The sequence below is a fragment of the Melospiza georgiana genome, chromosome 17, assembly GCF_028018845.1.
Source record: "Melospiza georgiana isolate bMelGeo1 chromosome 17, bMelGeo1.pri, whole genome shotgun sequence".
NCBI classification, from domain to species: Eukaryota; Metazoa; Chordata; class Aves; order Passeriformes; family Passerellidae; genus Melospiza; species Melospiza georgiana.
The window spans coordinates 340,314-366,892 of NC_080446.1; the positions used below are offsets into that span (position 1 = coordinate 340,314).

General features: G+C 41.5%; 1 protein-coding gene across 3 annotated transcripts in view; it reads left to right on the forward strand.

Moving 5' to 3' along the window:
* Positions 1-5,582: 5,582 nt before the first annotated feature.
* Positions 5,583-26,579, forward strand: part of ARFGEF2 (ADP ribosylation factor guanine nucleotide exchange factor 2) — a 33,458-nt gene continuing 12,461 nt past the window's right edge. For 2 of the 3 annotated variants that reach the window (XM_058036041.1, XM_058036044.1), the window contains exons 1-23: positions 5,583-5,803; positions 11,073-11,103; positions 11,916-12,039; positions 12,712-12,858; positions 13,692-13,871; positions 14,292-14,529; positions 15,164-15,235; positions 15,504-15,652; positions 16,038-16,168; positions 16,679-16,913; positions 17,175-17,274; positions 17,496-17,635; positions 18,135-18,243; positions 18,759-18,960; positions 19,708-19,819; positions 20,414-20,619; positions 21,491-21,575; positions 21,668-21,839; positions 22,958-23,109; positions 23,297-23,425; positions 23,757-23,915; positions 25,005-25,152; positions 25,985-26,084. In XM_058036041.1, coding sequence (XP_057892024.1) covers positions 5,665-5,803; positions 11,073-11,103; positions 11,916-12,039; positions 12,712-12,858; positions 13,692-13,871; positions 14,292-14,529; positions 15,164-15,235; positions 15,504-15,652; positions 16,038-16,168; positions 16,679-16,913; positions 17,175-17,274; positions 17,496-17,635; positions 18,135-18,243; positions 18,759-18,960; positions 19,708-19,819; positions 20,414-20,619; positions 21,491-21,575; positions 21,668-21,839; positions 22,958-23,109; positions 23,297-23,425; positions 23,757-23,915; positions 25,005-25,152; positions 25,985-26,084 — 3,260 coding nt within the window. In that variant the 5' untranslated portion in view covers positions 5,583-5,664. The remainder of the gene's footprint in view (positions 5,804-11,072; positions 11,104-11,915; positions 12,040-12,711; positions 12,859-13,691; positions 13,872-14,291; positions 14,530-15,163; positions 15,236-15,503; positions 15,653-16,037; positions 16,169-16,678; positions 16,914-17,174; positions 17,275-17,495; positions 17,636-18,134; positions 18,244-18,758; positions 18,961-19,707; positions 19,820-20,413; positions 20,620-21,490; positions 21,576-21,667; positions 21,840-22,957; positions 23,110-23,296; positions 23,426-23,756; positions 23,916-25,004; positions 25,153-25,984; positions 26,085-26,579) is intronic. The other variant, XM_058036042.1, reaches the window with a different exon arrangement.

Sequence of the window (26,579 nt, forward strand, 5' to 3'; positions counted from 1 at the left end):
GTGGTTTTGGAAAGAAGGCCAAAAGATATAATATAAAGATGAGACAGAGATTTTCAAGAAGATTGTGGAAAAGTTTCCATTGACAACAGCATAGAAAAGCATTTTTGCACTTTATAATCTTAACCATTCTGGAAGGAGAGAGAAAGGATCAGTTCCACAGACCCAATTTCTACACACAATGTTTCAGTTTATTCAATATGTTTCTTCTGATCCAGTAACATTTAGTCTCATAAAGCATTTGGGAAATATTGCAAGAACAAAGAAAGTGAAGCTTAAATAAAATAAGAGTGACTGAATAGCTCACTGGACCTGTTGAGTTACACATTTTAATTCTAGTCCAATAGGAAGAAGATACAATAAGCCAAACCAAAACAAAGCTCCTTTTGTCTCAATGAAGATTCCTCTGAAGAATACCCAACTGCAACTCAAGAATAAATGAGTTCAGTAATGAGCAGAGAGAGGAAGCCTTTCCTGCTGAGAGGAAAGGAAACAAGCCTTCTTAAATCTGAATCAAGGAGCCGAGGACCTGCCTTTGGGAAAGACATAAAGAGTTCTGCACATACACGACTAAGGTCTGTACTGTATGATAAAGCTAGGGACATTTCTTGATGATACTCTGAGTTTCTTACAAGAAGTTATGAGAAATAAAGATCAGATTAAAGGTCAGAGAGAAGGTCGCTTATTTTAATTCCTCATAGTGTTACTCATATCTTCTGATTGAAGTTATCCTGATCAAAACCCACTAAAATTGAAAACCAGGATCTTCACTAGCTTAGTATTCTGTTTCCTTTGTTTTTACTGAGTACAAGGTTTGTGTCAACAAAATCTACCTCATTATACACTTGCCTTGGTGAAAAGCAGAGTGCTGTGCAAAGCAGGCTGTTCTGTGCACAAACAACGTGGAACAGCCAGTTGTGTGCCATTCGGATACACACAACTCCAACTAGCACTTGCTTGTGTGGCAAATAAAGTCTCATTATCACCTCTCAGACAGGAAATTTGCAAGTGAGTGATTATTCAGCCCTGGGTCTTCCACCTCTCCAGCACCTCAGGGTGTGGGAGCGACTCAATTGCATTTGCATCTTTCCAAACAATTACACTTCTCACTCTGCAGGCAAACGCAGAAGTTGGCAAAAATATTTTTCCCAACTGCTCCTTCACTTTGGCTGCTATCCTTTAAAAATAAATGCACTTTTTGTTGTTTTCAAAACATGTTGTTTCTAATGTTTCTCTGTATTTAGGTAATTGCAGACTTTTGTGGCTTAGATACAGTTCTAAACACTATAAAAGGAAAATAGTTAGAAATTTTCAAGCCTGAATATATTAAGCTCTTAAAATGACTGTGTTTAGGACTGCTGCTCATCAGAAACACATGCTGCTATCAGTGAGAGCAATGGTTGTTCAATAACATGGGCCATCAGGGCAATAATATTTGAATACGTGAACACTTTGATTTAACGTCTGATATTCAGATTCTATTGCATCTCTGCTTGTCTGAATAGTTATATTCCTAACACATCCTCTTATGGTTACATATTATTTGTTATCATAACAAGGAATAGAGGCTGCAGCTCAGCATCGAAGGGTCTGTGTCTGCTTCTGTCCAGCATACGTGATTTATTGCGATACCTTCACGTGAGTCTGGTACCACAGCTGATCTCAGCATCGGCTCCTTCTGACAGGACAAGTGAAAAAAAATTTCTAACTTGGTTTTGATTTAAAGGTCAAAACAAAATTTATTTAATTTAACAAAATTATTCTGTGGGGCAATTGTCTAGTTTCTGCAGACAGGATGCCGATCCTTTGAAATGTGAGAAAAATGAAAATGCAGATTTGGAGTATAGCCAAAGTATGTATTTCAGGTTTTTTTTATAAGAAAGTTCAAGTTCTCTTATGAGAGAGAGAACGGCAAATCTGATCTGTCCTGATGGCTTTATAAGGAAAGAAGAATTTAATTTGTATTTACTTAAAATTGCATAAACCTCACCTATTCAAAATACTGCTATTATCCTTTGTAACTTACTTTAGGGTAAAATATTGGGCTAAAAGGCAAATCCCAGCAGCGAGCAGAAGTGCTGCAGTCAGGTTTGAGAACTGGGCGGTGGCTGGCAGCAATGCAGGCAGTGGCAGCAGTGTAGGGCTGACAGCGGTGCAGGGCTGACAGCAATGCAGGGCTGGCTAAGGTGCAGGGGTGGCAGAGGTGCAGGGATGGCTGAGGTGCAGGGATGGCAGCGATGCAGGGCTGACAGCGATGCAGGGCTGGCAGCAGTGCAGGGCTGGCTGAGGTGCAGGGCTGGCTGCAGTGCACGGCTGGCTAAGGTGCAATGCTGTCTGAGGTGCAGAGCTGAGAGCAATGCAGGGCTGGCTGAAGTGCAGGGCTGGCTGCAGTGCAGGGCTGGCTGAGGTGCAGGGCTGGCTGCAGTGCACGGCTGGCTAAGGTGCAATGCTGTCTGAGGTGCAGGGCTGGCAGGAATGCAGGGCTGGCAGAGGTGCAGGGCTGGCTGAGGTGCAGGGCTGGCTGCAGTGCAGGGCTGGCTGAGGCTCAGGGCTGGCTGCAGTGCACGGCTGGCTAAGGTGCAATGCTGTCTGAGGTGCAGGGCTGGCAGGAATGCAGGGCTGGCAGCAGTGCAGGGCTGGCAGCAGCAGCTCCTGCCCACCCTGGCCCAGCTCCGTGGACAAACAGCTCCAGTGCCTCTCCTGCCAAGTGATTTTTCTTTTAATCTTATGACATTGCACAGTGCTGTTTCGATATATTGTCTGTCCTTTTTTCACATTCACAGAGCTTCTCTGGGCTGGAGTGCAAGTTCTGTGTGAGGCTGCTGGCAGTCAGAGGGTCAGAAGATACAGATGGTCTAAGACTGGGATTTGAAGAAAATAGCGGGAATGAAAGGGAGAGCATTGTCTATACAGATCATGGTGAAATGCCTTGCTAATATCACATAAATACTTGTATAATTACTCACTTAGTAGTTACCTAATTATATTGCTAGCAGTGGGAGAATGCTTTACTATGTGTATTTATTGATTTTAGGGTATGCAGTGTTGAACTGGAAAAAATTAGAGAGTTGAGACAGTGAATCAAATGAGGACCCCCCTGGGAAATCCACTAATAAGTACATTACTGGACAGCAGGAAAAGTGGCTGGAAGCCAAGCAGAATAAATAGAATCAGTCCCAAATGAAATTATTAAAAATAGGCAGAAGAAGGGAAAAGAAGTTCTATGCTAATGCTTCACTGGGAACTAAGCTACTATACAGACCAGTGCTGGTTTTCCAAGAATTTTCCTGTCCATTCGGCATCTATTTTTAGACTGTGGTTTCCTTCCTAAAACAAGCTATGCAGCAACATGCCAGTGGGAAAGTGCTGTGAGGTTAGTCCTGTCAGTCAGTACAGAGCACCTGGCCTCTGGGCAGATATCCAGAGAGCTTCTTGCCAAGGAAGTAGCTTGTACAAACTGTGAACTCCGTCCACCTGTTAGGCATTGTTTGCTCATGATTTATGTCTCGCACTACAGACGCATTCGCCACAATGAGCTATTTACAGCAGTTTAATAGTAATTCTTGTAATTGGCACTAAATCCACTGGCAAGCAGATGCATGCAGACACATGTATATCTTCTCCCTTGGTCTGCCTTCTCTCCCACTGGAAAGGCTTTCTTTCTTTGTTTGCCTGCAGCCAGCGACACTCACTGTGCAGCTATGCTCTGCAGCACAGTGCTGTGCTCAGTAGCAGCATTGCACCGGGCTGCATTGCCTTGGAATTAGCCAAATGACTCACATCCTTCCCTCAGAAATCAGCTACTGTAATCCTAAAATACTTTGAGGAAAAGAATATTTGAAAATAGTTGTGAGAATGATATCAACCCCATTACTCTTTCAGTACATTTGGTTATTACACAGTGATGTCAGTGTAAGGAGAGCACTGAGCAGGCCTAATTAGACTTTAGAACTGTCTGTCTCTGGTGGTTGAGACCTTATGTGGGCTGGGAGACACTGAGGCATTATGCCATGTGCTGGGAAGCCCAGGTGCATTTGGTGTTCAGGTGAAAGGAGCCCTTGGCCAAACCTCAGCTAGGGGAGCGTGTCATCCACCAGCTCTGTGCTCTTCACCTGGCAGTCGGAGAGCTCACTGAAACTGAGGCCTGCTACTGAATCTGGGCTCTTTGAAATCCAAACCATAACCTCAGTGTAGCCCTACGCCTATGAATTCAGATACTACTCCATGATTTCAAAAACGGGGTTTTGTCCGATAGAAATTTTTTAAAAAATCTCTGTTAAACCATCTGTTCAATCTATTTTCTGAAAACTAGCCTGTATCCATTTGCTTCTCTCCTGAGAACTAATCCTGTCCCATGATAAAAACCCTAAAATCAGAACTGATAATTTGGCTGACAATATGTGAAGAGTTCTGCTGCTTAATTAGTTCTGCAATGCTGCTGACAGTAATTACAGCCTCCTTTTGTGTCAATAACTAAGTCAGCAACTCTCAAAAAAGATTCAGGCCCTTATTTGTCTTTTAGTTATGTCACTTCTGCATCCCTGTAATTTCAGTGATAACAATAGAATTACCCTTAATGAGCAGCAGTGTAAGTGAAAGGAGCATCCAGATGTGTACATTGAAGGTTGGGTTTGCAGTCACATTTCTTACTGGGAGCATATTTAGAAAATATGTGTCTGAAAATACAAGCACAGGTCAATTTTCCCTGGGAAATAATACTAAACTGATGCTTTGCACAGATGTTCAGAACCCTTGTTAGTGGTTTTGGGGACAAAAATTGCAGTTCTTGACAAATCAACACTAAAGGTCCATTGATGACATTTTAAGAGTTAGAGTCCTGCTGTTTGAGAAAAAGGAAGCAAAACTGCAATCTAGAGAACTGAATGTGCTCCTGTATTCTCCATTAGATGTGGCCATGTGGATTTGAAGGAGACCTTTGTGGAACTTCCATGAAGTGACGTCTGTGTGCAGTGGTGGTTAATAGAGCGAGGAGGGTGTCAATGGAGTAAACACGGACACACTGTGTTTACACACTGCTGGCTTTGGAGCCCTGAACTGGATTTCAGCTGCGACGTGCTTTACCTAGGCAAAGGGTAAAGGGAGAAGATTCAATTAGGTATAAGGTTATTAACAGAGGGTTAATTTCTGTGACTGAAAATTTAATTTTTAGTGAGTCCTCATTAATATATGACTTTGGCTCTTTCAGACGTGCTCTCTCTCCATGCCTCGTTACAAGACTGTGGGAGAGTTAACAGGGATAATGGGAATGGGGAGATACTTAGGTTAGAAGCGTTATAAAATCCAACATTCCACCAAGGCGGCCTCCCGGGCAGTAATTTACAGCTTTTCTCCAGAACGACGGACCCGGCCCTCAGCCTCAGACTCCGCCCTCATCTCCGCCCATCGCCCCTCACTCCGCCCCGCCCATCGCCCCGCCCTTGGCACAGCCCTCGCTCCACCCCCCTCGCTCCACCCCCTGGGCTCCGCCCCTCGCTCCGCCCCCATCACGCGCAGCCCTGCGGGCGGGGCCAGGGCCGTGTCGAGTCACGTGACGGTGCCAACATGGCGGCGCCGTGGCGGCGGCGGCGCGGCCGCTGAGGGAGGCGCGTCCCTTCCGGGTGGTGCCGCGGGCCCGAGCGCCCGCCCGGCTCTTGCTCCCGCCTCGTCATGCAGCCACCGGCTCACGAGCAGGACGCCCGCACTAAGAGCATGTTCGTGTCGCGGGCCCTGGAGAAGATCCTGGCGGAGAAGGAGGCGAAGCGGCCCCCGCACGGGCAGCTGCGGAGAGCCTGCCAGGTGGCGCTGGGTGAGTCGGCCCGGCCCGGCCCGCGCAGGGCACGCGGGGCGCGGCGGTGGAAGGGGCCCAGCCCTCCGGCACATGTGCCCTCCAGCTCGCGTCCCGGCAGGATGCGGGAGATCCTATCGGGACCTTGGAGCGGAGGGAGACAGTTCTTCCTCCAGTACAGGACGTTCAAATATGAGGGGAAAGCCCCCAAATACCTGTTTTAATAAGTTCTGGTCTCGATGTGAAACAGGAGGGTCTTGGTCTTGCCACTTCGGTTTTGAGAAAATTAATTGCAGTTTTTGGACTAGGAAACAAGAGTTTTTAAGGCCGTCGACTGGGACTTACGGAGTCCCAGAGTTTCTCGGGATGTTAAATCTGACCTGATCTCCAGGTCGTGTTCGGACTGGCTGAGGACTGTTAGCATTTTGGCCAAGTACACGTAATACCTGTGATGTTTTCAGAGCTGGCAGCGCTTTTTGTGAAGTTGGTGGGCTGGTCCTGAAATCTGCAAATACAAGCTATGTAAAGGTCTCTGTGGTAAAAGTTCTGACAACATGTGACACATCTCTGTGTCACCGAGAGGGAAAAGATAAACTGAGGAGAATAGTAGAGCTCTGCAGCTGGAGTTCTCTGTGGCCCTTTCTTAATTTGCAAAAGTGACATTTCTCTTTCAGCTTTGGTTGCTTCCCATCAATAATTTCCTTTGAATTGGGAGCATTTCGTGTATCCAAGACAAGAAAAGACAGGTTGGGTATGTAAGGAGGCTGGGCAGGTGCAAGTTCTGTCTCAGGCAGAGTGAGCTTAAAGAAATGCTGTCATTTTTATCTTCCAGCAGTCTTTGCTGCCAGAGATCTGCAGGAGCTACCTGTAGTGTAAACACATATGCCCCAGCAGTTAGAGACTGCTTTTCCTAATGAGTTCCTTTTCCTGATCTCTTCCCCAGCTGCCCCCACATGCACTGAACCCATTTACTGGGCTGAGGACCTGTTTTGCTGCTATATAAATATATCTAGAGGCTGAGAAAGGGAACTTCCTTGTAAGATGCCTGGTGAAGGCCGGTGCTTGCTGAGGCATTGGAGGCGGTGATTTTGGGAGGAGTGTTGTGCAGCAGGAGTGTTGGCACCTGCCGCTTGGGTTATGGCTGTGCCTGCATGTTCTAAGGTGCAGCCTGTGGCAGGGGAGCTAATGCTTCTCGTGGTGGACAGAATAAACCTGCTTTGAAAAGGAGTCCGTGGGCTTTCTTGGACTAAAGCAGAGATCAGCATAAAGAGATAACCTTATGTTGACCAACTGTTAGGGGCCTGAATGACTGTATGGGAGGATCTCTGTTACATTTGGTGAATATTACTTGATTATTTTAGGTTGCTAACAGGAATGGAGTTTCTTTTATTTACATGTGATTTTCCCTCCCAAACTTTATTCTATTTTGATTGAGCCTTTTTTCTTTTCTCGACTGAAAAAATCAGTCTTATTTCCATATACTTAATTTTCATTAAGCACATACTTTGTATTAACTAAGACTATGACAGTTCCAAAAGTGTAAACTTAATTTTCAAGTTCTGTGCAATAGTAAATATGTGAGAAAATGTCGGAAGAATGTTACTGGCAGTCTGAAGAATTCAGGCCGAACTTTGTAACCTGCAGAAACTGTCAGGAATGAAAGAAGCTTCAATGCTGTGAATAATAATAAAAAGTCCAGTTAACACTGAATAAAATTAATTCTGTTTGAAAGAAATGTAGTTACTTTATGAAAGTGGTCATTGTGTCATCTGTTGTCTGCTGCACTTTTCTCCAAGTAATACTTCAGATAATCCATTTCTACTTAGTAAATCCCTTTTGCTGTGCAGTCTTCTCTATGCAGCGGTGTTTTTATTGGAGCCTTGTGGCATTGTGCCACTTATAAACCAGGCAACACAGGCGTGGAGCATGTGTAGCTGATATCTGCTCCTGGGACGAGGGAATCTAAGATGATTTTTTTTTTCCAAATAGGGAGAAATGGGTGTATTCTACAGCTGCCTAATAGAAATGAACCAGTTTTTATGGCTTCTGCTATGGTGTTACTGCAGTAGTGTTTCTATTGCTTATCTATGCTCTATATCTGTTGTTTGGTGAGAGAGAAAGAAGCTTCTAACTGTGGGAATGATGCTCTTGTTTTCTTACATGAGTTCTGTATTAATTTGTACATGTAGCTCCTGAGAATTTAGGTAAATTACTATGAAATGTTGCTGTCTCTCTTGTATAGGAAATATAGGTATTCTTTAATTCTAATTGTTTTAATTTTTCTTAATTTTTTAAAATTTTAATTGCTTTAAGTTTTCTAAATTTAAATTCTTCTTTTTCCTTGTAATTCAGTCCTTTCACTGGGCTAATACTGATCAGTTTTGCACTACAAAATACACATGACCTTGTAAAAATCAGAAGTAACTTAGGTGCATAAAGGACAGAAACACAAGTGTGGAGGAAAAGGAACAAAACACTTCACAGTGGTGTTTTTTTTGGTTTTTTGCCTCTTTCCATGCCCTCCTTTGAAATACACAGTGTTAATGTTAAGTAAGCAGAGTTTGAATAGATTCCTTCATTCAGTCTCTTGCTTCATCAGTAGGTGTAACGGTTGTCTCCTGTAGTTGTAGTGCCAGTAAGTCCTGAGGGAGACTGGGAGAAATTGAGGGTTTTAAATAGAGAAGCTGTTCTGTTCTGCTCTGCTTTAGAAAACCCTGTTTTGAAGAAAGTTTGTTTTCGACAGACCATTTTATTGTATAAAAATAGTTGCATAATGACCATTTTCATTTACATGAAGCTCCACGTACACATGATTCTTAATAAACCTCCTGAAGTTATCCTGAAAATTTTGCAGTGGAATACTGACTGTCTGTATCCCCACAGTTCATAATTGTGCATCTGGGTCACTCACATAAACTATTACTCCTGCCCTACTGGGGCTGTTTTTAATGACATACTGTGCAGCCACCCCAGTTCTGCAGCCTTCTCTGATAGCCTGGGCAGCTCCACATACAGATCTTCAAGCTTTGTGAACAACAGAATTTGTTCAGTTAGCTTGTTAACAAGTTAAAATCTTTTCAGCCCTGCCTTCACTTAGGAATCTGGTTTTGTGTTTAGGAAGTCTCTGTGTATAAATGACAGATGTCCAAAGTAAGTGGTGTTTCTTTGTTTGGCCTCTTGTCCAGCGAATTCAGAGAGTGCTGGGGCAGAGAGCAGACTGCGGCTTGCCCCGGCCCTTTTCTGAGGGGCTCTGCACAGCCTTGTGTGATCCATACCTGTTGGGCTTTGCCTGGAGTCCAAGGCAGGCTGGGCTTGGCCAATGCGGTTGGCTTTACTGTCCTGCGGGAGGGAAGTTCTGGCTGCTGCTCCACGTGTTTGTGTTGGCCCTGCTGCCTGCTGCTTGGACCATGGCCCGTGTCCTTGTGCCAGCACAAGCCATTTTTTGCCCAGGGGCTTGCTTGCTGCCACTGACACAAACCTGACTCTAAGGCCACAGAGCAGGCAATGAGCTGCAGGCAGACAACAAATGTCCTCTGCTTTAATGTGTAGTTTTCAATACAAGTGAACTGAACCTATCCATCTGCTAGAGAAAGGCAGCTACCCAATGTCAGCTTTATTCTGCTTTTATGGCCAGAAACTCTGGAAGAAATTGCTGCAAGGCCATTCTTGTTCCAGGTCTGTTGCCTGGGAGGAATGCTGCTGGACTTAGATGGGCAGCGCAGGGATTGAAGATGTTTCTGACTGAAGGAGGCGCCGTGGGAGAGACAGGGAGCTCTGGTACCTAAAGCACTAAGTGAAGGGTCAGCATGGTGCTGGCGTGACAAGATGTTGACCAATAGTGGGACTCTGTTCTGTAGCTGCAGGAGGGAGCTGAGCTGTGCCCCTTACTCCTGTGACTGGAGGAAAACAGGACCAGTGGCGGGCGGTTTCTGGAAGCTGGCTGTGTCTGGTTAGGGCTTGGCAAGCTGTTCTTGGCAGCAGCCTTCAATTAGGCAACTATTTCTGTTTCACTCACTTGTGATGGTCAGACCACCAAATGAGTACTTCAGATGTGGAGGTTTTCAAACTGTTTTGGTGCAATCAGTAGCAGAAGTGTGCCTGCAGCTTCCTTTTGTCCTTTCATTTATTCTTTTCTGCCAGTATTATCTGTTAAAATACTGTTGTGGTGAAGATATTTTCATATGTCTTTAGAAAAGCTTTTATTATAATAAAATTGTGGGGAACTTGGTCAGGCCTTGGTTTGATCTTTTTTGTTGCTGTTTATAGAGTACTTCTGAGAGTTAAACTGTTGTTGATCTAATATGGGATATTATTCTTGCACTATTTTTCCAGTGCAAGATCTATGACAAGTATCAGTAAAGATGGGCATGATCATGTCTCCTTAAGACTATAATCTTTATTAATCTTTCAGTTCAACATGTTCTTTACTTTGCAAAACAATCAGTATGGGGGGAAATGATCTCCTTGAAAGAAAATGAAACTTAGTGGAAATTTTTGCATTAGAAAAATTTCTTCATTAAGAAAAAGCTCTGTATGCCTTAGTTCTACAGGGTGTGTGAAATACAGCATTAATTATGTTTTTGCTGACCCTGGAATCCTGCTGTACTTGGGATTGTAGCTATAGCTAAAATATGTCTTTCTCTGCCAAGACCTGGAGGCAGGACTAAGCGTTCCGAAGATGTAAAGCTACCCAGAAGAGTCCATGTTTTAAGCAGCAGTTCCTGCATGCTATGGGAATGCACCGTGCTAAGAGCAAGGCAGTCAAAACACAATACATTGGGGCACAATTCATTGGTGGGTCACATACATTCTCAGTAGCTCTTTGGATTATATGATGTTAAAGGTGGGGAAGGTAATTAAATCAAAAGGCCTGAATTTCTGACTAGTCACCTGATTGGTAGGCCAGCTGGATCCTGGAATTAAAAACACAGTGGTTTAAGAAGTGATGCTGTGCAAGATTTACGTTGTCTGTTTGGCACAGAAAACCTTGGTAATTTCTTACCAACAGCCTCCATTCTGTTGTCTCCTCTCCTGTTGAAGCCTAAAGAATCAGGGGATGGTTGTGTTGGCTTTGGGCTGTCACAGAGCTGCAAAGTTCCTACTGACCCTGAAGCCCCAAGGCCTCAGTGCTTACACCTTTCAATAACTGGTGAAACTGTGATCTCTGAAGCCGAGGTGTTACAGGAATGGACTAGCAAATACTGAAGTGCAAAACTGGATTTAAACATCTTAGCTTTATTACTGTGTTATTGATAATGATAACTAAGGCTTGCATTTTTTTCTCTTCCAGATGAAATAAAAAGTGAGCTGGAAAAGCAAAGGTAAATTATTAATTACTCTAAACAGAAGGGTGTGACAAGAACAAATGGAATAATTTTGGGGAAGTGTAAGAGTGTATATACATTATAGCAGTGAGTTTGTAAATACCCAGACCCACCTTTCTGCCAAGAACACGTGGCCTGGCCTGTGTGTTTCACTTACACAATGTTTGTGGCTGTGGGTACTCAAGCCATAACTGCCTATGAATTTCACCAGGAAAATAAATTGTGAAATTTCTAAAAGGTGCCGTTTTTTTGCTTCCTTTTACTGGACTCAATAGCCTGATAGGAAGTTATGGGGAGCAGTACATACCCTCTGTTTGATAGCATGTACTCTTTATTACCTAGATCAAGAAGACCAATTTAAATATTGCTGCAATAAAAGTTTTAAAAAAGTTTTCCAGCACTGTGCTATAATTGAAAAAGAGCAACTGGGTCTCCAGATGTGTTTCTGTTTGCTTAGTGTTCTGCTTATGGGCACTGTTTAATCCATTTTGATTAACATGGGTAGATATAGCAGTTGTGTAGGAGTTTTCCAATATTTCAGGTAGTGGGACAGTGTTGGAGTATAGCGAGGGAAGAGTTAAGCTGAAGAAGATACAAAAAAGATCAGATAGAATATAAATAAATGTAAAATGGGTTTTGTGTTTTTTAAAGAAAATTGATCTTTGTTTAAGAAAGTATATGGAGGAAAGCTGCAGTACATTTGTATGCTGCTGTACATTATTTAGCTTTAAATTCAAAAAAAGAAGAAAGTGTGTTTTACTGTGATATACATGCTTAGAAAAATTAATAATTCTTTGTATCTGACCTAGAGAAGGCACTGCTGCTCCACCAAAAGCAAATTTCATTGAAGCAGATAAATATTTCCTTCCATTTGAGCTGGCCTGCCAGTCAAAGTCTCCACGCATTGTCAGTACTTCCCTGGATTGTTTACAGGTAAGTGTTATGGATAAGCTTGGTCAGAGTGAGATGGAGAAAGCTGCAGTGACCAGATCTGGCACGCAGCTCTCGCAGCAAGGAGCGGCCCTGCCCCGGGGTGACAGCAGGCAGGTCCGCATCCTGGGGTGACAGCAGGCAGGTCCCCGCCCCAGGGCCACACTACACAGGTCCCTGCCCCGGGGTGACAGCAGGAGGGTCCCCACCTCGGGGTCACAGCAGGCAGGCCCTGCCTGGGGTCACACTCGGCCGGGCACTGGGCACAGGGAGGAGTGTGGCTGCCTTGCTGTAGCCCCTTTGCTGGGGCTGGGGGATCCTTACACCAGGCAGTAAAGGTGCTTCATCTGTCGTGCTCTACGAGGAGTGTTACCAAGGGGTTTCTTGTGGTGCTGACGTGACAGAGGAAGTCACACTCTGGTGTTTAAATTTTTTTCTCTGGTTATGTTATGAAGAAATGGCTCAAGTTGAAAAAGCTTTTCTGTCGTACTAAAATCTCTTTTGTCCACATATATGAGCAGTAAAAGTATTTGCTGACCAGACTGTAGATAGTGTTAAATTTGTACATTAAAACTAGTTAAGTGAGGTATGCTATCTAAACACACCTTTTTATGCTGTGCTAAACTGTTTTTCTTAACAATATATGGTCATCTAAGCTGCATTCTTTCTATCTAGAAACTCATTGCATATGGGCACATCACTGGCAATGCTCCGGACAGCGGAGCGCCCGGAAAACGGCTGATTGACCGAATAGTGGAAACCATTTGCAATTGCTTTCAGGGTCCTCAAACAGATGAAGGAGTACAACTGCAGATAATTAAGGTAGTTTATTCAATTCATTTTGGTGCAACATTCATTTGCTTTCTCTCTTTCATTTTGTAACTGAAAAAAAAAAGACAAAATATTACTGAGGGCTCATTTGCTCCATTTCTTACATTGTCCTGTGTGTTGCTGCTTTCAGGGAAGCTTCCACCAGGGCAGAATTGGTGAGGAAAATGTACTTCCTGTTGGGAGAGCAGAATGTAAAGGAATATTTTAAAAATGTTTGTCCTTTCTGAGATAAACCATCTCTCAGACAAATTGGTGCTCCTCGTAGAGGCTCACTATGCCTACTTCCATCAGGCCAGGGAATTGCTTTCAGCCCTAATAGCAGGCCCTGGAACTGGGATGCAGTGCCATGGAATGCTGTTCAGGCCTGTCTGCTCCCCTGGCCATTTTGCCAGTGTATTTTCTAAACAAAGCGTAGTAATGTCCGTCAGTAGTGTGTATTCTGGTTCTGAAATCTTCTTGGGCTGCTGTAGCTGAGGTTGGAAGTTCATGAACTTCTAGTAATCCAACTGGACATTAGTGTAGGCCTATTGGCTCCTGTGTGGAAATGAAGCTATGGAATTTAGTACATTTTTTTGGAGGTGGAGTATCTCACTTGGTGGAAATTTAGTTTTGATAAGACCCTCTAAGAACAGCTCAGGAGAGAGCAGAGATGTGGAAGCCCTTTTGAACTTTCTTTGATTTGAAGTGTTGTTGCTTGTAAAGCCTAAAAAAAATTATATCTGTGTTTAGTAGCTAACCCAGTGAGTATTTTGGAAGACATGCATGAGGAGCATTGCTGTCTACTTGCCTAGGTTTCATTTTTACTGTGTTATGGACTTTTCTAGGCTCTTCTCACTGCAGTAACATCTCCATATATAGAAATTCATGAAGGAACAATTCTTCAAACTGTTAGAACCTGCTACAACATCTATCTAGCCAGTAAAAATCTTATTAACCAGACAACTGCCAAAGCTACCCTTACACAGATGTTAAATGTAATTTTTACACGGATGGAAAACCAAGCTGTAAGTAGCTATTTCTTTTTCTCATCTCAAATGTTTAGGCTTGAAAATGACTGAAAACTTTTTTACTATTATTGTTTTTAATGAATCTGTCATTGTAGTTGCATATCTGTTGATTCATCATGTTAGAAAACCTGTCAAATTGTGCAGTGAGGCACACTGATTGAGTTGAAAATAAAAGGTGACGTGCTCTGCTGATAACAAGATTTCGCACCATAGCTTCTGCCAAATGGCATTAGATAAACAAATGATGCTTTTCAAATAAACTTGAAGTGTATCTTTTTAATCTTACTGGCCAAGTGATTGTAGTTTCACTGTTTCATGCTAAGACTTGAGTTCACAAGGGAACATCAGTCATCATAGACAGGATTTCCCTCAGTGTATTCTGTACTTAGATGAACCTTTCCATATGTGTTTTCCAAGTTGCAGGAGTCCAGAGAAGCAGAGCGAACGCAGAAGCCGCAGTCCCCCGCAGTGGCGGGGCCGCGGTCCCCAAGGCCGGGGCAGCGGCAGCACAGCTCCTGGGGAGGCAGAGCTGGCACCGCCGGCACCGTGCTGGCCAACGGGGAGCCGGGCGATGGAGAGCCCAGCGATGGAGTCCCCAGCGATGGAGAGCCCGGCCTCGGGGAGCTGCAGCAGGCCCCCACCATGCTGGTGGCAGGTGAGCACAATATGGGATCTGTTGTTTTCACTCACAGCCAGCTTGTTGGAAAGTGCTCTTTGAGGCGCCTTCGAGGAGCAGTGGTGGGGTGACTGGCTCCCTTGGCTTTCCTCTGTAGACTTCCAGAGTGTGCTGCCATCCTCAGCTTGTGTCTACACTATAACTGCTGCAGAAAGGTTCCTGTTCTCCCTAGAATTCCAGTTAAACCATGTGTACTTTATCTATAGAGGATTGTAATGGAATTTGACTTGAACAGGTTGACAAAAGGGAAGGAAAGGAAGAGAATTGTCATGGTATGTGGGATGTGACAGAGCTGCTCTCAGGTAATTGAAGTCCTGTCGTAAAAATGGTGCATATTATGAAGACCGTATTATCAGCACATACTGCATCTTAATTAGAAATGCTTGTAACAGTTGATAAATAAAAATGACAAAACAACTGCATTGAAAATATCAATGGTTTGATTCAAACAGCATAAAGAACATCAATGAGTATTTTTGAATGACTTCTCACAAATTGTTTTCAAGGAAGGAAACTGATAAATTTTTATGCTTCTGCCTTTGTCATGTTTTTCCTTTTAGTCTTCTTCCTAAACAAAAATACTAAATTAAAAATTCTCTCTGTGTTTCATTAGAGGAAACGATTGATGGAGGAAAGGAAATGGTTCAAGGCATCTTGGAAGATGTGGTGGATTCAGCTGTGAAAGGTAGTAAAGTCTTCTAAACTAAAATAGTTGCGTATGTATTGATTATAGAAGCATGGAAGTAATTTTTGTTATTAAGTATCTTGACAAGAACACTTACTAAGGCAGCAAGAACAGGTTTGGATTGTATCACAATATTCTTTTGCTGATAGCTGAGAAACTTTCTAGTTTACCAGTGCTGCTTCTCTGCCACTCGGTGGTAAAGCTTCACAAAGTCGTGGGATAGAAAACTCTTGCATGATTTTAATAAACTTTCCATTTTCCCCTTTAGTGGCTGAAGAAAAGCAGGTAACAGAACCTGTTGAGGCTCTGCCTGCATTAGAGACTGTGGATACTCTTCTTTCTGGCTCTAGCAATGAAAATGTACCAACAAATGGGATTCCGGATGATGGGCAGTCTGTTTCCTCCACTGATAATCTGGTAAATAATTGCACTGGATGCCAATATACATCTACGAAAGAAGAAATGTTTTTATTGTGACAACTAATAGAGTGGGATTTGGCAGAAGAAAGGGACAGAAACTCTAATGTATGTGTCCTACTCAGATTCAAAAAGGAAGCAGCAGCTGCAATTTAAGCATATATTGAAAATACCTGTCCTAAAATTTAATGTACTAGTTGTATTTTAATATGGAGTGCGGACAGAGACAAAGGGTCAGTCAACATGTGTGAAAAGATCCAGATCCCTTGTAGTCCTGTTTAGGTTTAGTTTAAACTGTAGCTGATTCTCAGAGGAGCTGTGGAATCTCCTAATTGCTCTGTTTCTTTGTCTCACTGAGGGTCTTGTTGTGTTTCTTATTTTCAAGGAAACAGATGTATCTGGACATCAAGCTGCTGCCAGATTTTCCCATGTTCTACAAAAGGATGCCTTCCTTGTGTTCAGGTCATTGTGCAAGCTCTCCATGAAACCACTGGGGGAAGGACCACCAGATCCCAAGTAATGTGACAGGATTTATTATTATGTCCTCTCCTGGTAGCTTTTAGAGACAGTTAAATTGCTGCTGTATAGTTAAGCAGGTGTTCAAAATCCACTTGTCAGGCCCTTGGTTTAGTTAGCTTGATGAATCTAGGATTGAAATACCTTTAAATTATTAAAAATTCAGTACTTGAGATTTTTGGGTTTTGTATAATAGGCTTATTAGTCTTACCAGTTGGGGTGGCCTTGACTATAGTATTTGTGAAGCTTTTGGTGGGAGAGTGGGGAAGTGCTTAAGAAGCACTGAGCTGCATTTATTAGGCTAGTCTAAGGTGTTGATATTACTAAAAAAATTTCAAATTTGGATGGTGGAAGTTCAAAATTCACTTGGCTGATTTCCACCATCTTGCCTCCTGCATTTAAATGAATCAAAATACTTCCTGATGTAGAAGAAATGCTAGAATGCAAATGTTGAATGCAAGTATATACTAAGAAAATATAGAAATACATTTAATGTTGAATTTTTTCTAGATCACATGAATTGCGTTCCAAGGTTGTGTCTCTCCAGCTGCTTCTCTCAGTGCTGCAGAATGCTGGTCTGGTTTTCAGGACACATGAAATGTTCATCAATGCAATCAAGCAATATCTTTGTGTAGCATTATCTAAAAATGGAGTCTCTTCTGTTCCTGATGTGTTTGAGCTCTCTCTTGCCATCTTTCTCACACTGCTTTCAAATTTTAAGACCCATTTAAAAATGCAGATTGAGGTGAGAGACTTTTATTCTATAAGTTGCATATGCTCTAGTTCTCAAAATACTGTTCTCAAGTTAAAAAGACAGCTATAACTTCCATTTTAATTTTTAGTTTGGTTTGCTTACTAAACTAATACATTGCTATTGTATCCAAATTCTAATATACATGAAATATTACTCTTGAAGAGAAATTACTGAACAGAAATTAATCGGTACATTTGATGTGGTTCTAATAAGTTTCAGATCATCAAGTCCTTAATCTTATTTATTTTGCAGGTGTTCTTCAAGGAGATCTTCCTGAATATTCTAGAGACTTCTTCAAGTTCCTTTGAACACAAGTGGATGGTGATTCAGACTTTAACTAGAATTTGTGCAGGTATTTTCACTGTGTAAAAGAATCACTTCTTCTGGCAGCAGATGAAAATTATTTTGAAAAGAAATGTCACATATCATGTTTAAGTATGAAAATTTGAATTTGATCCTAGAGTGCTTCGATTAAATGTCTGTATTCATCTGCAGTGCCTGCTCCAGCTGGCTGATTCTTTTAAAAAATTTATTGCACAGAATCCTAATACTTCCATTTCCTTTTCTTTTCAGATGCCCAGTGTGTAGTGGATATTTATGTAAACTATGATTGTGATTTAAATGCTGCTAATATATTTGAACGTCTTGTAAATGATTTATCCAAAATTGCACAGGGACGAAGTGGGCATGAATTGGGAATGACACCTTTACAGGTAAGGAAAACAGCTTTGAAGATAAGGTACTATTGTTTCATAAACAGTGCTATCTTTGCATTGTTACAGATAGTTCCAGAGGTTCATGTTTTCTGTAACTTACTGATGTTACTTACTTTTTATTAGTTTAATAATTTGCAATTGGATGCTGAGGCAGTGCCATTAATTACTTGGTGATTTTGCTGCCTGTTTGCACTGTGAGACCAGGCTGCTTCTGGTCTCTTTAGTTTGACTGGCAAGGGAGAGAGAGCCAAATGAGCCTTCCTCTTCCTCAGTTTAATTTCTGTCTTTCTGAAACTCATACACTAGTGATACCGTCTGTGGGGTTTGCTTTAGACAGACTTTATGCTATATCTCCACCATAAGCATTTTACTTTTAACATTATACTTTTCCAGTCCTTAGAGAGAGACTACTGTAGAGACTGTTCAGCATGGGCTCAGCATGGTTTGTTGGTTTGTTTTTCCTTTTTTTATTTTATTATTCTTCTTTGTGTTTTAGGAACTAAGCCTGAGGAAAAAAGGACTTGAATGTTTGGTTTCTATTTTAAAATGTATGGTAGAATGGAGCAAAGACCTTTATGTGAACCCCAATCATCAGACTAGCTTGGGTAAGATTGCTTCTGTATGGAGAGACTGGTTTAGTTAATCAGTTCATTCTTGTGTTTGTTCACTGTTTAGAAGCTATTCAGAAGTGTGAGTGCCAGGTTTGTACCTTAACAATTTGTTTACACAAGTGAGGTATTTTACAAACAGCCATTAGTGCTGTTGCAGTAACTGATTCTCCAAGTGTCTGTTTTGAATAATCAGGTTCTGTGGATGAGATTTAGCCAGGCCCTTGTCTCCTATAAAGGCTGATGTAGAGCAAGACATGTAACCAGTCTTGGAGTTACTAAGTTGATGTACTGGAATTTCTCCATAGATGGTGCTGGTTTTCTGCCTTTTGTTGGATTATTTTAGACTTCCATCAATAGAGCATCTTCATGTAGTATAGTGCAGCCTGCCAAAAAGTATACATGGTAAAATAAGAATGTTAACTTGTAGATTTCGCTTAAAAGTTAAGTTCTGTAACTAAAAGCTCTTGACTGAACAAGGATAAGTTAAGTGTCACCTTGTTTGTAAATAGGTTCATATAAACCATCTGAACAGGAAATGGCTGAAGGTAGATGCCTGGACGCTGGAGGGAGACGGAGTAGTGTCAGTTCCTTGGACTCCACTGTATCATCAGGAGTCGGAAGTGTTGGTACCCAGACTGCTGTCCCAGATGATCCAGAGCAATTTGAAGTCATCAAGCAACAAAAGGAAATAATTGAACATGGGATAGAACTGTAAGCCCAGTATGACAGGAAAACAAAAGTTCACTTTAAATAAAATGTATTGTTTCTTATGGTCTCACAGTCACACCTGCAGGGACACTTATAAATTGATGTTAATGCTGAAGACTGTTGCCTGCTGTTGTGAAAAACCAGTGCTGGAGGCTGTCGTAGTTAAAAGGAGTTTCATAAAATTCTGGGTGGAGTGGAAGGGGTTTTCTTTCCTCCTTTTTTTTCTTTCCAGCTTTCCTTTCTACTGGCTCAGCTCCACAAGAGTGTGTACATCTAGAGAGAAGTTGGTTTGAGGATCACAGTTGTCTTGCAGCTCTTATATGATTTGTTGCCCTTTATTGAAATAGAGTTGGAAGAATTAAATCATTGTGCAGCTATGCTTTACTTCTCTTTCATTTATTTGAAGGTCTGCATGTCTGTAAATACTAGAGAAAAATCTTGAACAGCAGCATTTTTAACATTTCATGTAGACTGTATAATTTTTCATGTTCAAAAAGGTGAGTTTTGGGGTTTTTCAGCAATAACTTGTAAGATTATCAGCAACTCAGTGTACCTTATGAGGTGGAGCCTATGGTGTGATACAAGTAATAGATTTGTTGCACATTCTTTAACTTTTTTCCTAACTAGAAAGAAAAGATACGGAGCTACAGCACAGAGTCTTTGATTTATGAGGATTCTGTAAAACTCAAATTTTATAGGCTGTTATATTTTTAATTGTATGTCAATTTTCCCATGTTTTTGTCTGAATAGGTTTAATAAAAAGCCAAAGAGAGGAATACAGTATCTACAGGAGCAGGGAATGCTTGGCACTACAACAGAGGACCTGGCACAATTCTTGCACCAAGAGGAACGCCTCTGCTCTGTAAGATTACATGCAGCACATTTGTACCTTTGCCCCTGTACCTTTGGCCCTGCCCCTGGTAGCTCTGTGCCCCTGCTCTGGAGTTCATATCTTAGAGAAATGAATGTGCAAGGCTCCTCATGGACACACCTAATGCTACAGCTACCTGCTGTTTACTGCGAAGCCTGGGACAGCAAGTAAAGTACTATGTTATAGTAAAGTGCTGGAGGGTTCCCCATCAATGGAATGTGCATTTTGTCTGTTCCTGGAGGCTGGAGGGAAACAGAGCAGTGTCAGTTGCTGGCAGTCCCTTGCCAGCAAGGGAGGATCGTGTGCTGCAGTGGCAAAGCATTCTCTGCTGTGTGTGCAGCTGGGCACAGTTCAGCTTTCCTTGGCACTGCAGTAATGCAGATCTTGCCTTTGGCAGTGAGGGAGGCAGGAATATGCAGACTGAGGAGGCATATCTGGGACCCCTGTCCCTCCCTCGGCTGCTCTGCCCACGCAGATGCGTGTCAGCTTTACAGAGCTGACAGCTGTGCAGTTCTTGGCATAGAAACCCTCTTGCAGAGCTGGCACTTGGATTGCACAGTAATAACTGTCTCTTGTGTTTTTTAGACTCAAGTAGGGGAATTTCTTGGGGAAAGCAGCAAGTTTAACAAGGAAGTGATGTATGCCTATGTAGACCAGCTTGATTTCTGTGGAAAAGACTTTGTCTCTGCTCTGCGTATATTTCTGGAAGGTTTCCGTCTGCCAGGTGAAGCCCAGAAGATTGATAGATTAATGGAGAAGTTTGCTGCTAGATATATTGAATGCAACCAACGGTAATTCAAACCCTTTCTATCAGATCAGTGCCCAAAGAACATTCCGTGGCTGTACTGTTGTGTGGCCCTTAGGGGCAGGGGACTGATTAAGCCCATACCAGGCCAGGAACTTTTACAGGCTTGTGTGAGGAGGAGATCTTGCTGCTGATATTGGATAGGAAGGATACTGATGCTGTCATTTCTTTAAATCCCAAGTACTTGCTGAAAGGAATTACTGGAAAAGGAAAGCCCTAAGTACATTAAAATCGAACAGCTAATACAGAGACAATTTTAGACAAATGTAGATCAGTCAAGTATAAAAAACTGTATTAAGCAGTAGAAATGGCTAGAATTAAAAAAAAATCATGACAAAAACAACTAATAGCATGTTACAGTGCTGTTGCTTGCCTGTTAGATGTGGAACAAAATGTCTATGTGCTATTTGATACCAAGTAGGCAAAGCTGCTGTTGTTCCTAGTGCAATCAACACTGAAGTTTAGTCAGGCTTAATTAGTTCCCTTTCCTTAGTCCAGTTGGTGTGTCAGTGGGTTGGTTTTATATCAATCTTTATGAAACTCTGTGAGTAAAAAATAAGCTGTCATTTAACTTTTTTAAGATTATACATTACTGTTCTTTGGGTAATCGGTAGGGAATGTACTTGAAAATCTCAGTCTAGTTTTCAATTTTGCAAAGATGATGCACTTCCCCACCCTTTTTATTTGTGTTTTAAACTGCTTGGGGTTTGATGCATTTCTAGTGGTTAGCTTCAGGCTTTGTTGGCTCTTTGGTTGAGTCCATAGCACTTCTGGGTATTTTTCTTGCATATGGAACTAGAGCTAATGGATTGAGGAATTGGGAGTCTATAAACCTGTTTTGTTTTTTCCTCCCTCAGGCAAACACTATTTGCTAGTGCAGACACTGCCTATGTTTTGGCATACTCCATTATAATGCTGACTACAGACTTGCACAGTCCACAGGTAAAAATTTAAAAAAATCCAGACTTACAGGACTACAAAGGTCCCTGGAACTTGAATTCAAAATCTGATATCCAACTTATTCCTTCTTACAGGTAAAAAATAAAATGACAAAGGAGCAATACATTAAAATGAATCGAGGAATCAATGACAGTAAAGACCTGCCAGAAGAGTATTTATCCACAATCTATGAAGAAATAGAAGGAAAGAAAATTGCGATGAAAGAGACAAAAGAATATGCAATTACAACCAAGTGTAGTAAACCAAGTAAGAAGGAACTAGAAACTGGGAAGACCACAGTGCTCTTGAACTGTGGCAGGAGCTAAGGGATGGCACAGTGGTGTGCAGAGTCCTTGTGAAAATGCCTTGTGGCAATACCTAAAGTACATTTGGAATGGTTGATAGAGGTATATGGAACCAGACTGGCTCAGTTACAATTTAACACTCCCTTCTGTGGTGGGAAGAGCTGTGTAGGTGCCTCTGGCACCGTTGCAGAGCAGCACTAGAAACCAGATCTCTTGGGGTTTTTAAACATGAGTGTGAGGAGTAACTCGAGAGGGAAATTACTTTGAAATTAACTTGTTTTTGTGTGCTAGACTATGAGCGAGGGCTTGATTTGGGCTGTTTTTTTGTCTTCCTCCATAGCTCAGTGGCTGGGAGGTGTCATAGTCCTTATGATAGTGTTTGAAAACCAGAGAGATTGGAGAGTTTGTCATAATCTGTAGTCACCTCTCCTTATACAGACCAAATGAGGGCTTCTTTGTGTAGCATGCAGTAGAAACCAGTATCCCCAGCTGTACCCTACTTTTACTCAGAATAGCTGGTACTAATTTAATTCAAATTTGTGAATTCTGAATCTTCAGCATAGTGGTTTTCCCAGTATTTTTATGCTGTTTGCAGGTTTTCTCAGTCAAAATAGGAACAAAATTAATTTGCTTGAAAATGGAAGTTGCACCCTGTAGTACAAGGGTAAAGAAGCACTAAGTTATTCATTTATTTACCATTGTGGTGAGGACTTGTTTTGTTTTGGGGATGTGAGCTTAAGAAGACATAGGGTTTTCCATTCACTTTTACAGGCAGAATGACTTAATAGAGTATGCACCTCTAACGTGGAGCAATTATATAATAGCATGTGCTATATAGTAAAGGGCTGAATTAGTTATTTTGCACAGAATGAAGTCTTAAGTTTAGGTGTGGTTTTTAGTGCTGGATTTCTTTGCTTGCAGCTTGGGGCAGCCTCCTGACCTCTAAGATTTTGCAAGATTTCTGTCTTTAGATTTTATTTCCAATACCTTTATTTAACATTTTGTGATGCTCAGTGTGAAGAGAAGGAATATGCTCTTGTAAGAAAAGCAAGCAATGTCTGTGTGTGGTGTTCCCCTTAGGTGTAGCTAATGAGAAGCAGCGGAGGTTGTTGTACAACTTGGAAATGGAACAAATGGCAAAGACAGCCAAAGCCCTCATGGAGGCAGTGAGCCATGCAAAGGCACCTTTCACCAGTGCCACTCACCTGGATCATGTCAGACCCATGTTCAAAGTGAGTGTCAGGTTCTCACTGTGTCTTTGTTGTGAAGAGTTTAAAGCATGGGAAAAAAAGTGGAAAATTACTTTGAAAAGTTTGCTAATGAAACACACGGATTCTTTGGATATATTTGGCTTCAGTAACCAGTGTTTTGGGCTAAAGCTGTAAGAGACCTCTGAATTTAGTTTCTTCCTCTGTGTAGCTTGTCTGGACTCCACTGCTGGCAGCTTACAGTGTTGGCTTGCAGAACTGTGATGACCCAGAAGTTGCGTCGCTGTGTTTGGAAGGAATACGCTGTGCCATCAGAATAGCCTGTATCTTTGGAATGCAGGTTGGTGCCAGACTTAGCCTGGGACTCGCTGAGGGCCGTGTGGGCTCTGGGAGGCAGGTGAAGAATTACAAACAGTATACACATAGAAGATAAAGTGTCTCATCTGCTTCCTTGAAATGGTAAAAGGTCTTGATGTAATCAAGCATTTCTTCAACTCTGCTTTTCTTGCTGAATCTTCTATTAAGAGTGTTTGCTGACTGGCATCCTACTCTTGTTCGGCTGGAAAGTGCTCTGACAGTGCCAGCTATCCATAGAAGAAAAATTTGTAGGCAAGTTGCTTTCTCTGGTTCTTTGGGGACTTGATTTTTGTGCTTGTTTCTCTCTCTTGTAGCTTGAACGAGACGCTTATGTACAGGCCCTTGCTCGTTTTTCCTTGTTGACTGCCAGTTCCAGCATTACAGAAATGAAACAGAAGAACATTGATACCATTAAGACACTCATTACAGTTGCTCACACAGATGGCAACTATCTTGGCAATTCTTGGCATGAGGTAAATCTTTATTAGTTTAAATAGTGAACATGGTGTCGTATTTTTTCTTCTACTATCAGCTCTCAGAACTTGCTCAAAAATGTGAAGAAAGTGCATTATATTGTCAAGTTTTTGTGGGTTTTTTTCTAATATGTAGATAAAAATAATGCACTGCATTTTTTTTTTTTGAAGACCCTGTGGAAACTGTGTGACAATATTGTAATTTTTATGGCTGCATTTGATATAGGATTTAAATTATATTAAAAAATCTCATTTGGCTTCAGAAAATTTCTCATATAAACTATTATATTCTTATTCATGGAAACAAAAATATTCTAGCTTACAGGTTCAGACTTGTCTGTGCAATGTTTGGCAACATTTACATCATAAGCACATGAAAAATTAGGGCTAAAATACTTTGGTGGATGATTGGTAAAAATGAGCTATCAGGATTATATGCATTTTCTTAATGCCTATTTTCCAGGAGCAATTTTATCAGCTCTAAATCTGTGCTGCTGCATTATATTCTCTGGCTCTAGTCATGGACTACATGATATGAGCCAAAATGTGCTAGAGCTGACAGATGCCTCAGACCTGGCTCACAGCACACTCTCCTGAGTGCTTGTGCCAGCCAGGGGATGTGGCTGTGGGAGAGGAAGAAGGAGGCAAGTGCAGCTTTGACATTTAAACGCTCTAGGTTGGAATGTTGTTACTCAAGTGGTGATAGCTGCAATGTTTCAGTCTTTTCATCTCTAGGACTATGAAGTCTCTAGAAGATCAGCTCCAATTTGTTTATAGTCTTGAAAGTTAATGGTAAAAATAATGAAAAGGTATCCTTTAGTAGTTAGAGATCCAAGATAGATTTTGGAGCACTGTTTATTTTATTCTTGTATTGGAATGATGTATGGTGGCTGATAGTATTGAATGCAATCAACTTCATTTTCAGTTTTATTAGTAATGTTTTAGCTCCATCAAAGCTCTTATAACAGCCAAAGCTGTTTGAAAGGTTGGAGAACCTAGAAAGGACATAAATATTAAATACAAATATATGTTAAGAATAAAAAGATGGTGGTGTGCAGAAACACAATGTTAAATTTCTTTTGGTTTCAGATCTTGAAATGTATTAGCCAGCTGGAACTGGCACAGCTCATAGGAACTGGCGTGAAAACTCGGTATTTGTCTGGCTCTGGGCGTGAGAGGGAAGGCAGCATTAAGAGTTATGCCTCTGCAGGAGAAGAGTTTATGAGCCTGGGATTCGGTAAGATTATTAATCCCAAACTTCACGAAGATGCACATAGAAGTGGAGTAAGGATGTTAAAGAATCCTCAGTGTTATAACATACTTGAATATATTTACTTGCTTCCAGGGAAAACTATATTGGATTAATGAAATTGTGTATTCCAATATGTGTTTATAATTACCAAATCTGTTGTAACTTTAGAATTGGGTTAAGCTGTTTAATAACTACTCCACATTATTTGTTGGAATATGTTGTTGTCAAAACTGTTTTGCTGTACGAACTCATGGTTTTGTTAAAAGTATTAATTAATGAAAAGAAAAGCCATTTATTTTTAGGAATTAATAGATGTTTCAATTAGTTTTCCAAAGGAATTTCTTATCTTTACATGTTGGGTTTTCTGTTACAGTTTGTATTGTTATTGCAGTGTGTACAAGAAACAAATCTTAGATTTTTGTCTTAAATTAGAGGGACAAGGCAAGTTGCATTAATCTTTTAAAAAATTAATTTGTATCCTTAATGGTTTTACAAACTTTGGAATGGATGCTATAATGATGATTACAATGAATACAGAACTGTGTTCAGCATTAACTATTTGTAACTACCTTAAAGTTCATCTTTTAAAATAGTCTTTTATCTGTTCCAATTTTATTAACAATATCATATCACCTTAATCTAATAAATATGATGTTTAGCTGTGTAATAATCTGGCAAAGGCACTTTCTGCTCCATATAAATTACATGGTAGCTAGAAGCAGTAGTCACTTCTCTTTGTCTACTTGCTTCATGTTGGAGTAAATATAAAGTCATTATTTCCTAATGGCAAATACTGTTTTTTAATAATTTATGGCAGGGAACCTCGTTGGGAGTGGGGCTGACAAACGGCACATGGCGAGCATCCAGGAGTCTGTGGGAGAGACCAGCTCGCAGAGTGTGGTGGTGGCAGTAGACAGGTACTGACAATGTCACCTCTGCACTCTTACCTCAGTCATCATCTTTGTCATCTGCCCGTTCTGAAATGTTGTCTAAAGACATGCTTCTCTCCTAAACTATGTGTTGGAATGGGAGTTCTTAGTAACTGCTGTGCAATGGTGCAAGTCTGCGCAATCATATATTCAGACTTGCAGTGTTTATTCTAACCATGAACGTGTCTCTTACCACATCAAAGTCCAGGACATTTGGGAATGTTCTTTGCTTTATCAGTGTTCTATATGCACCAGTATCAGCAGTCTGAACTCCTCTCAAGATCAAACAGCTGAAGGGCAAGAAGGGACAAGAGTGCATCCATAGTCTTTCTCCTGTCGGTTTTGACAGCCACAGCTGACCATATTCTTAGAGGATATAAAGATCAAAGATGGCTGATAACCAGTAAAGTCTTGTAGCAAAGCTTTCTGTCTCTTTATTGTCCCCATGAAATTTAACACACTGTCACCCAAATGAGTGTCCAG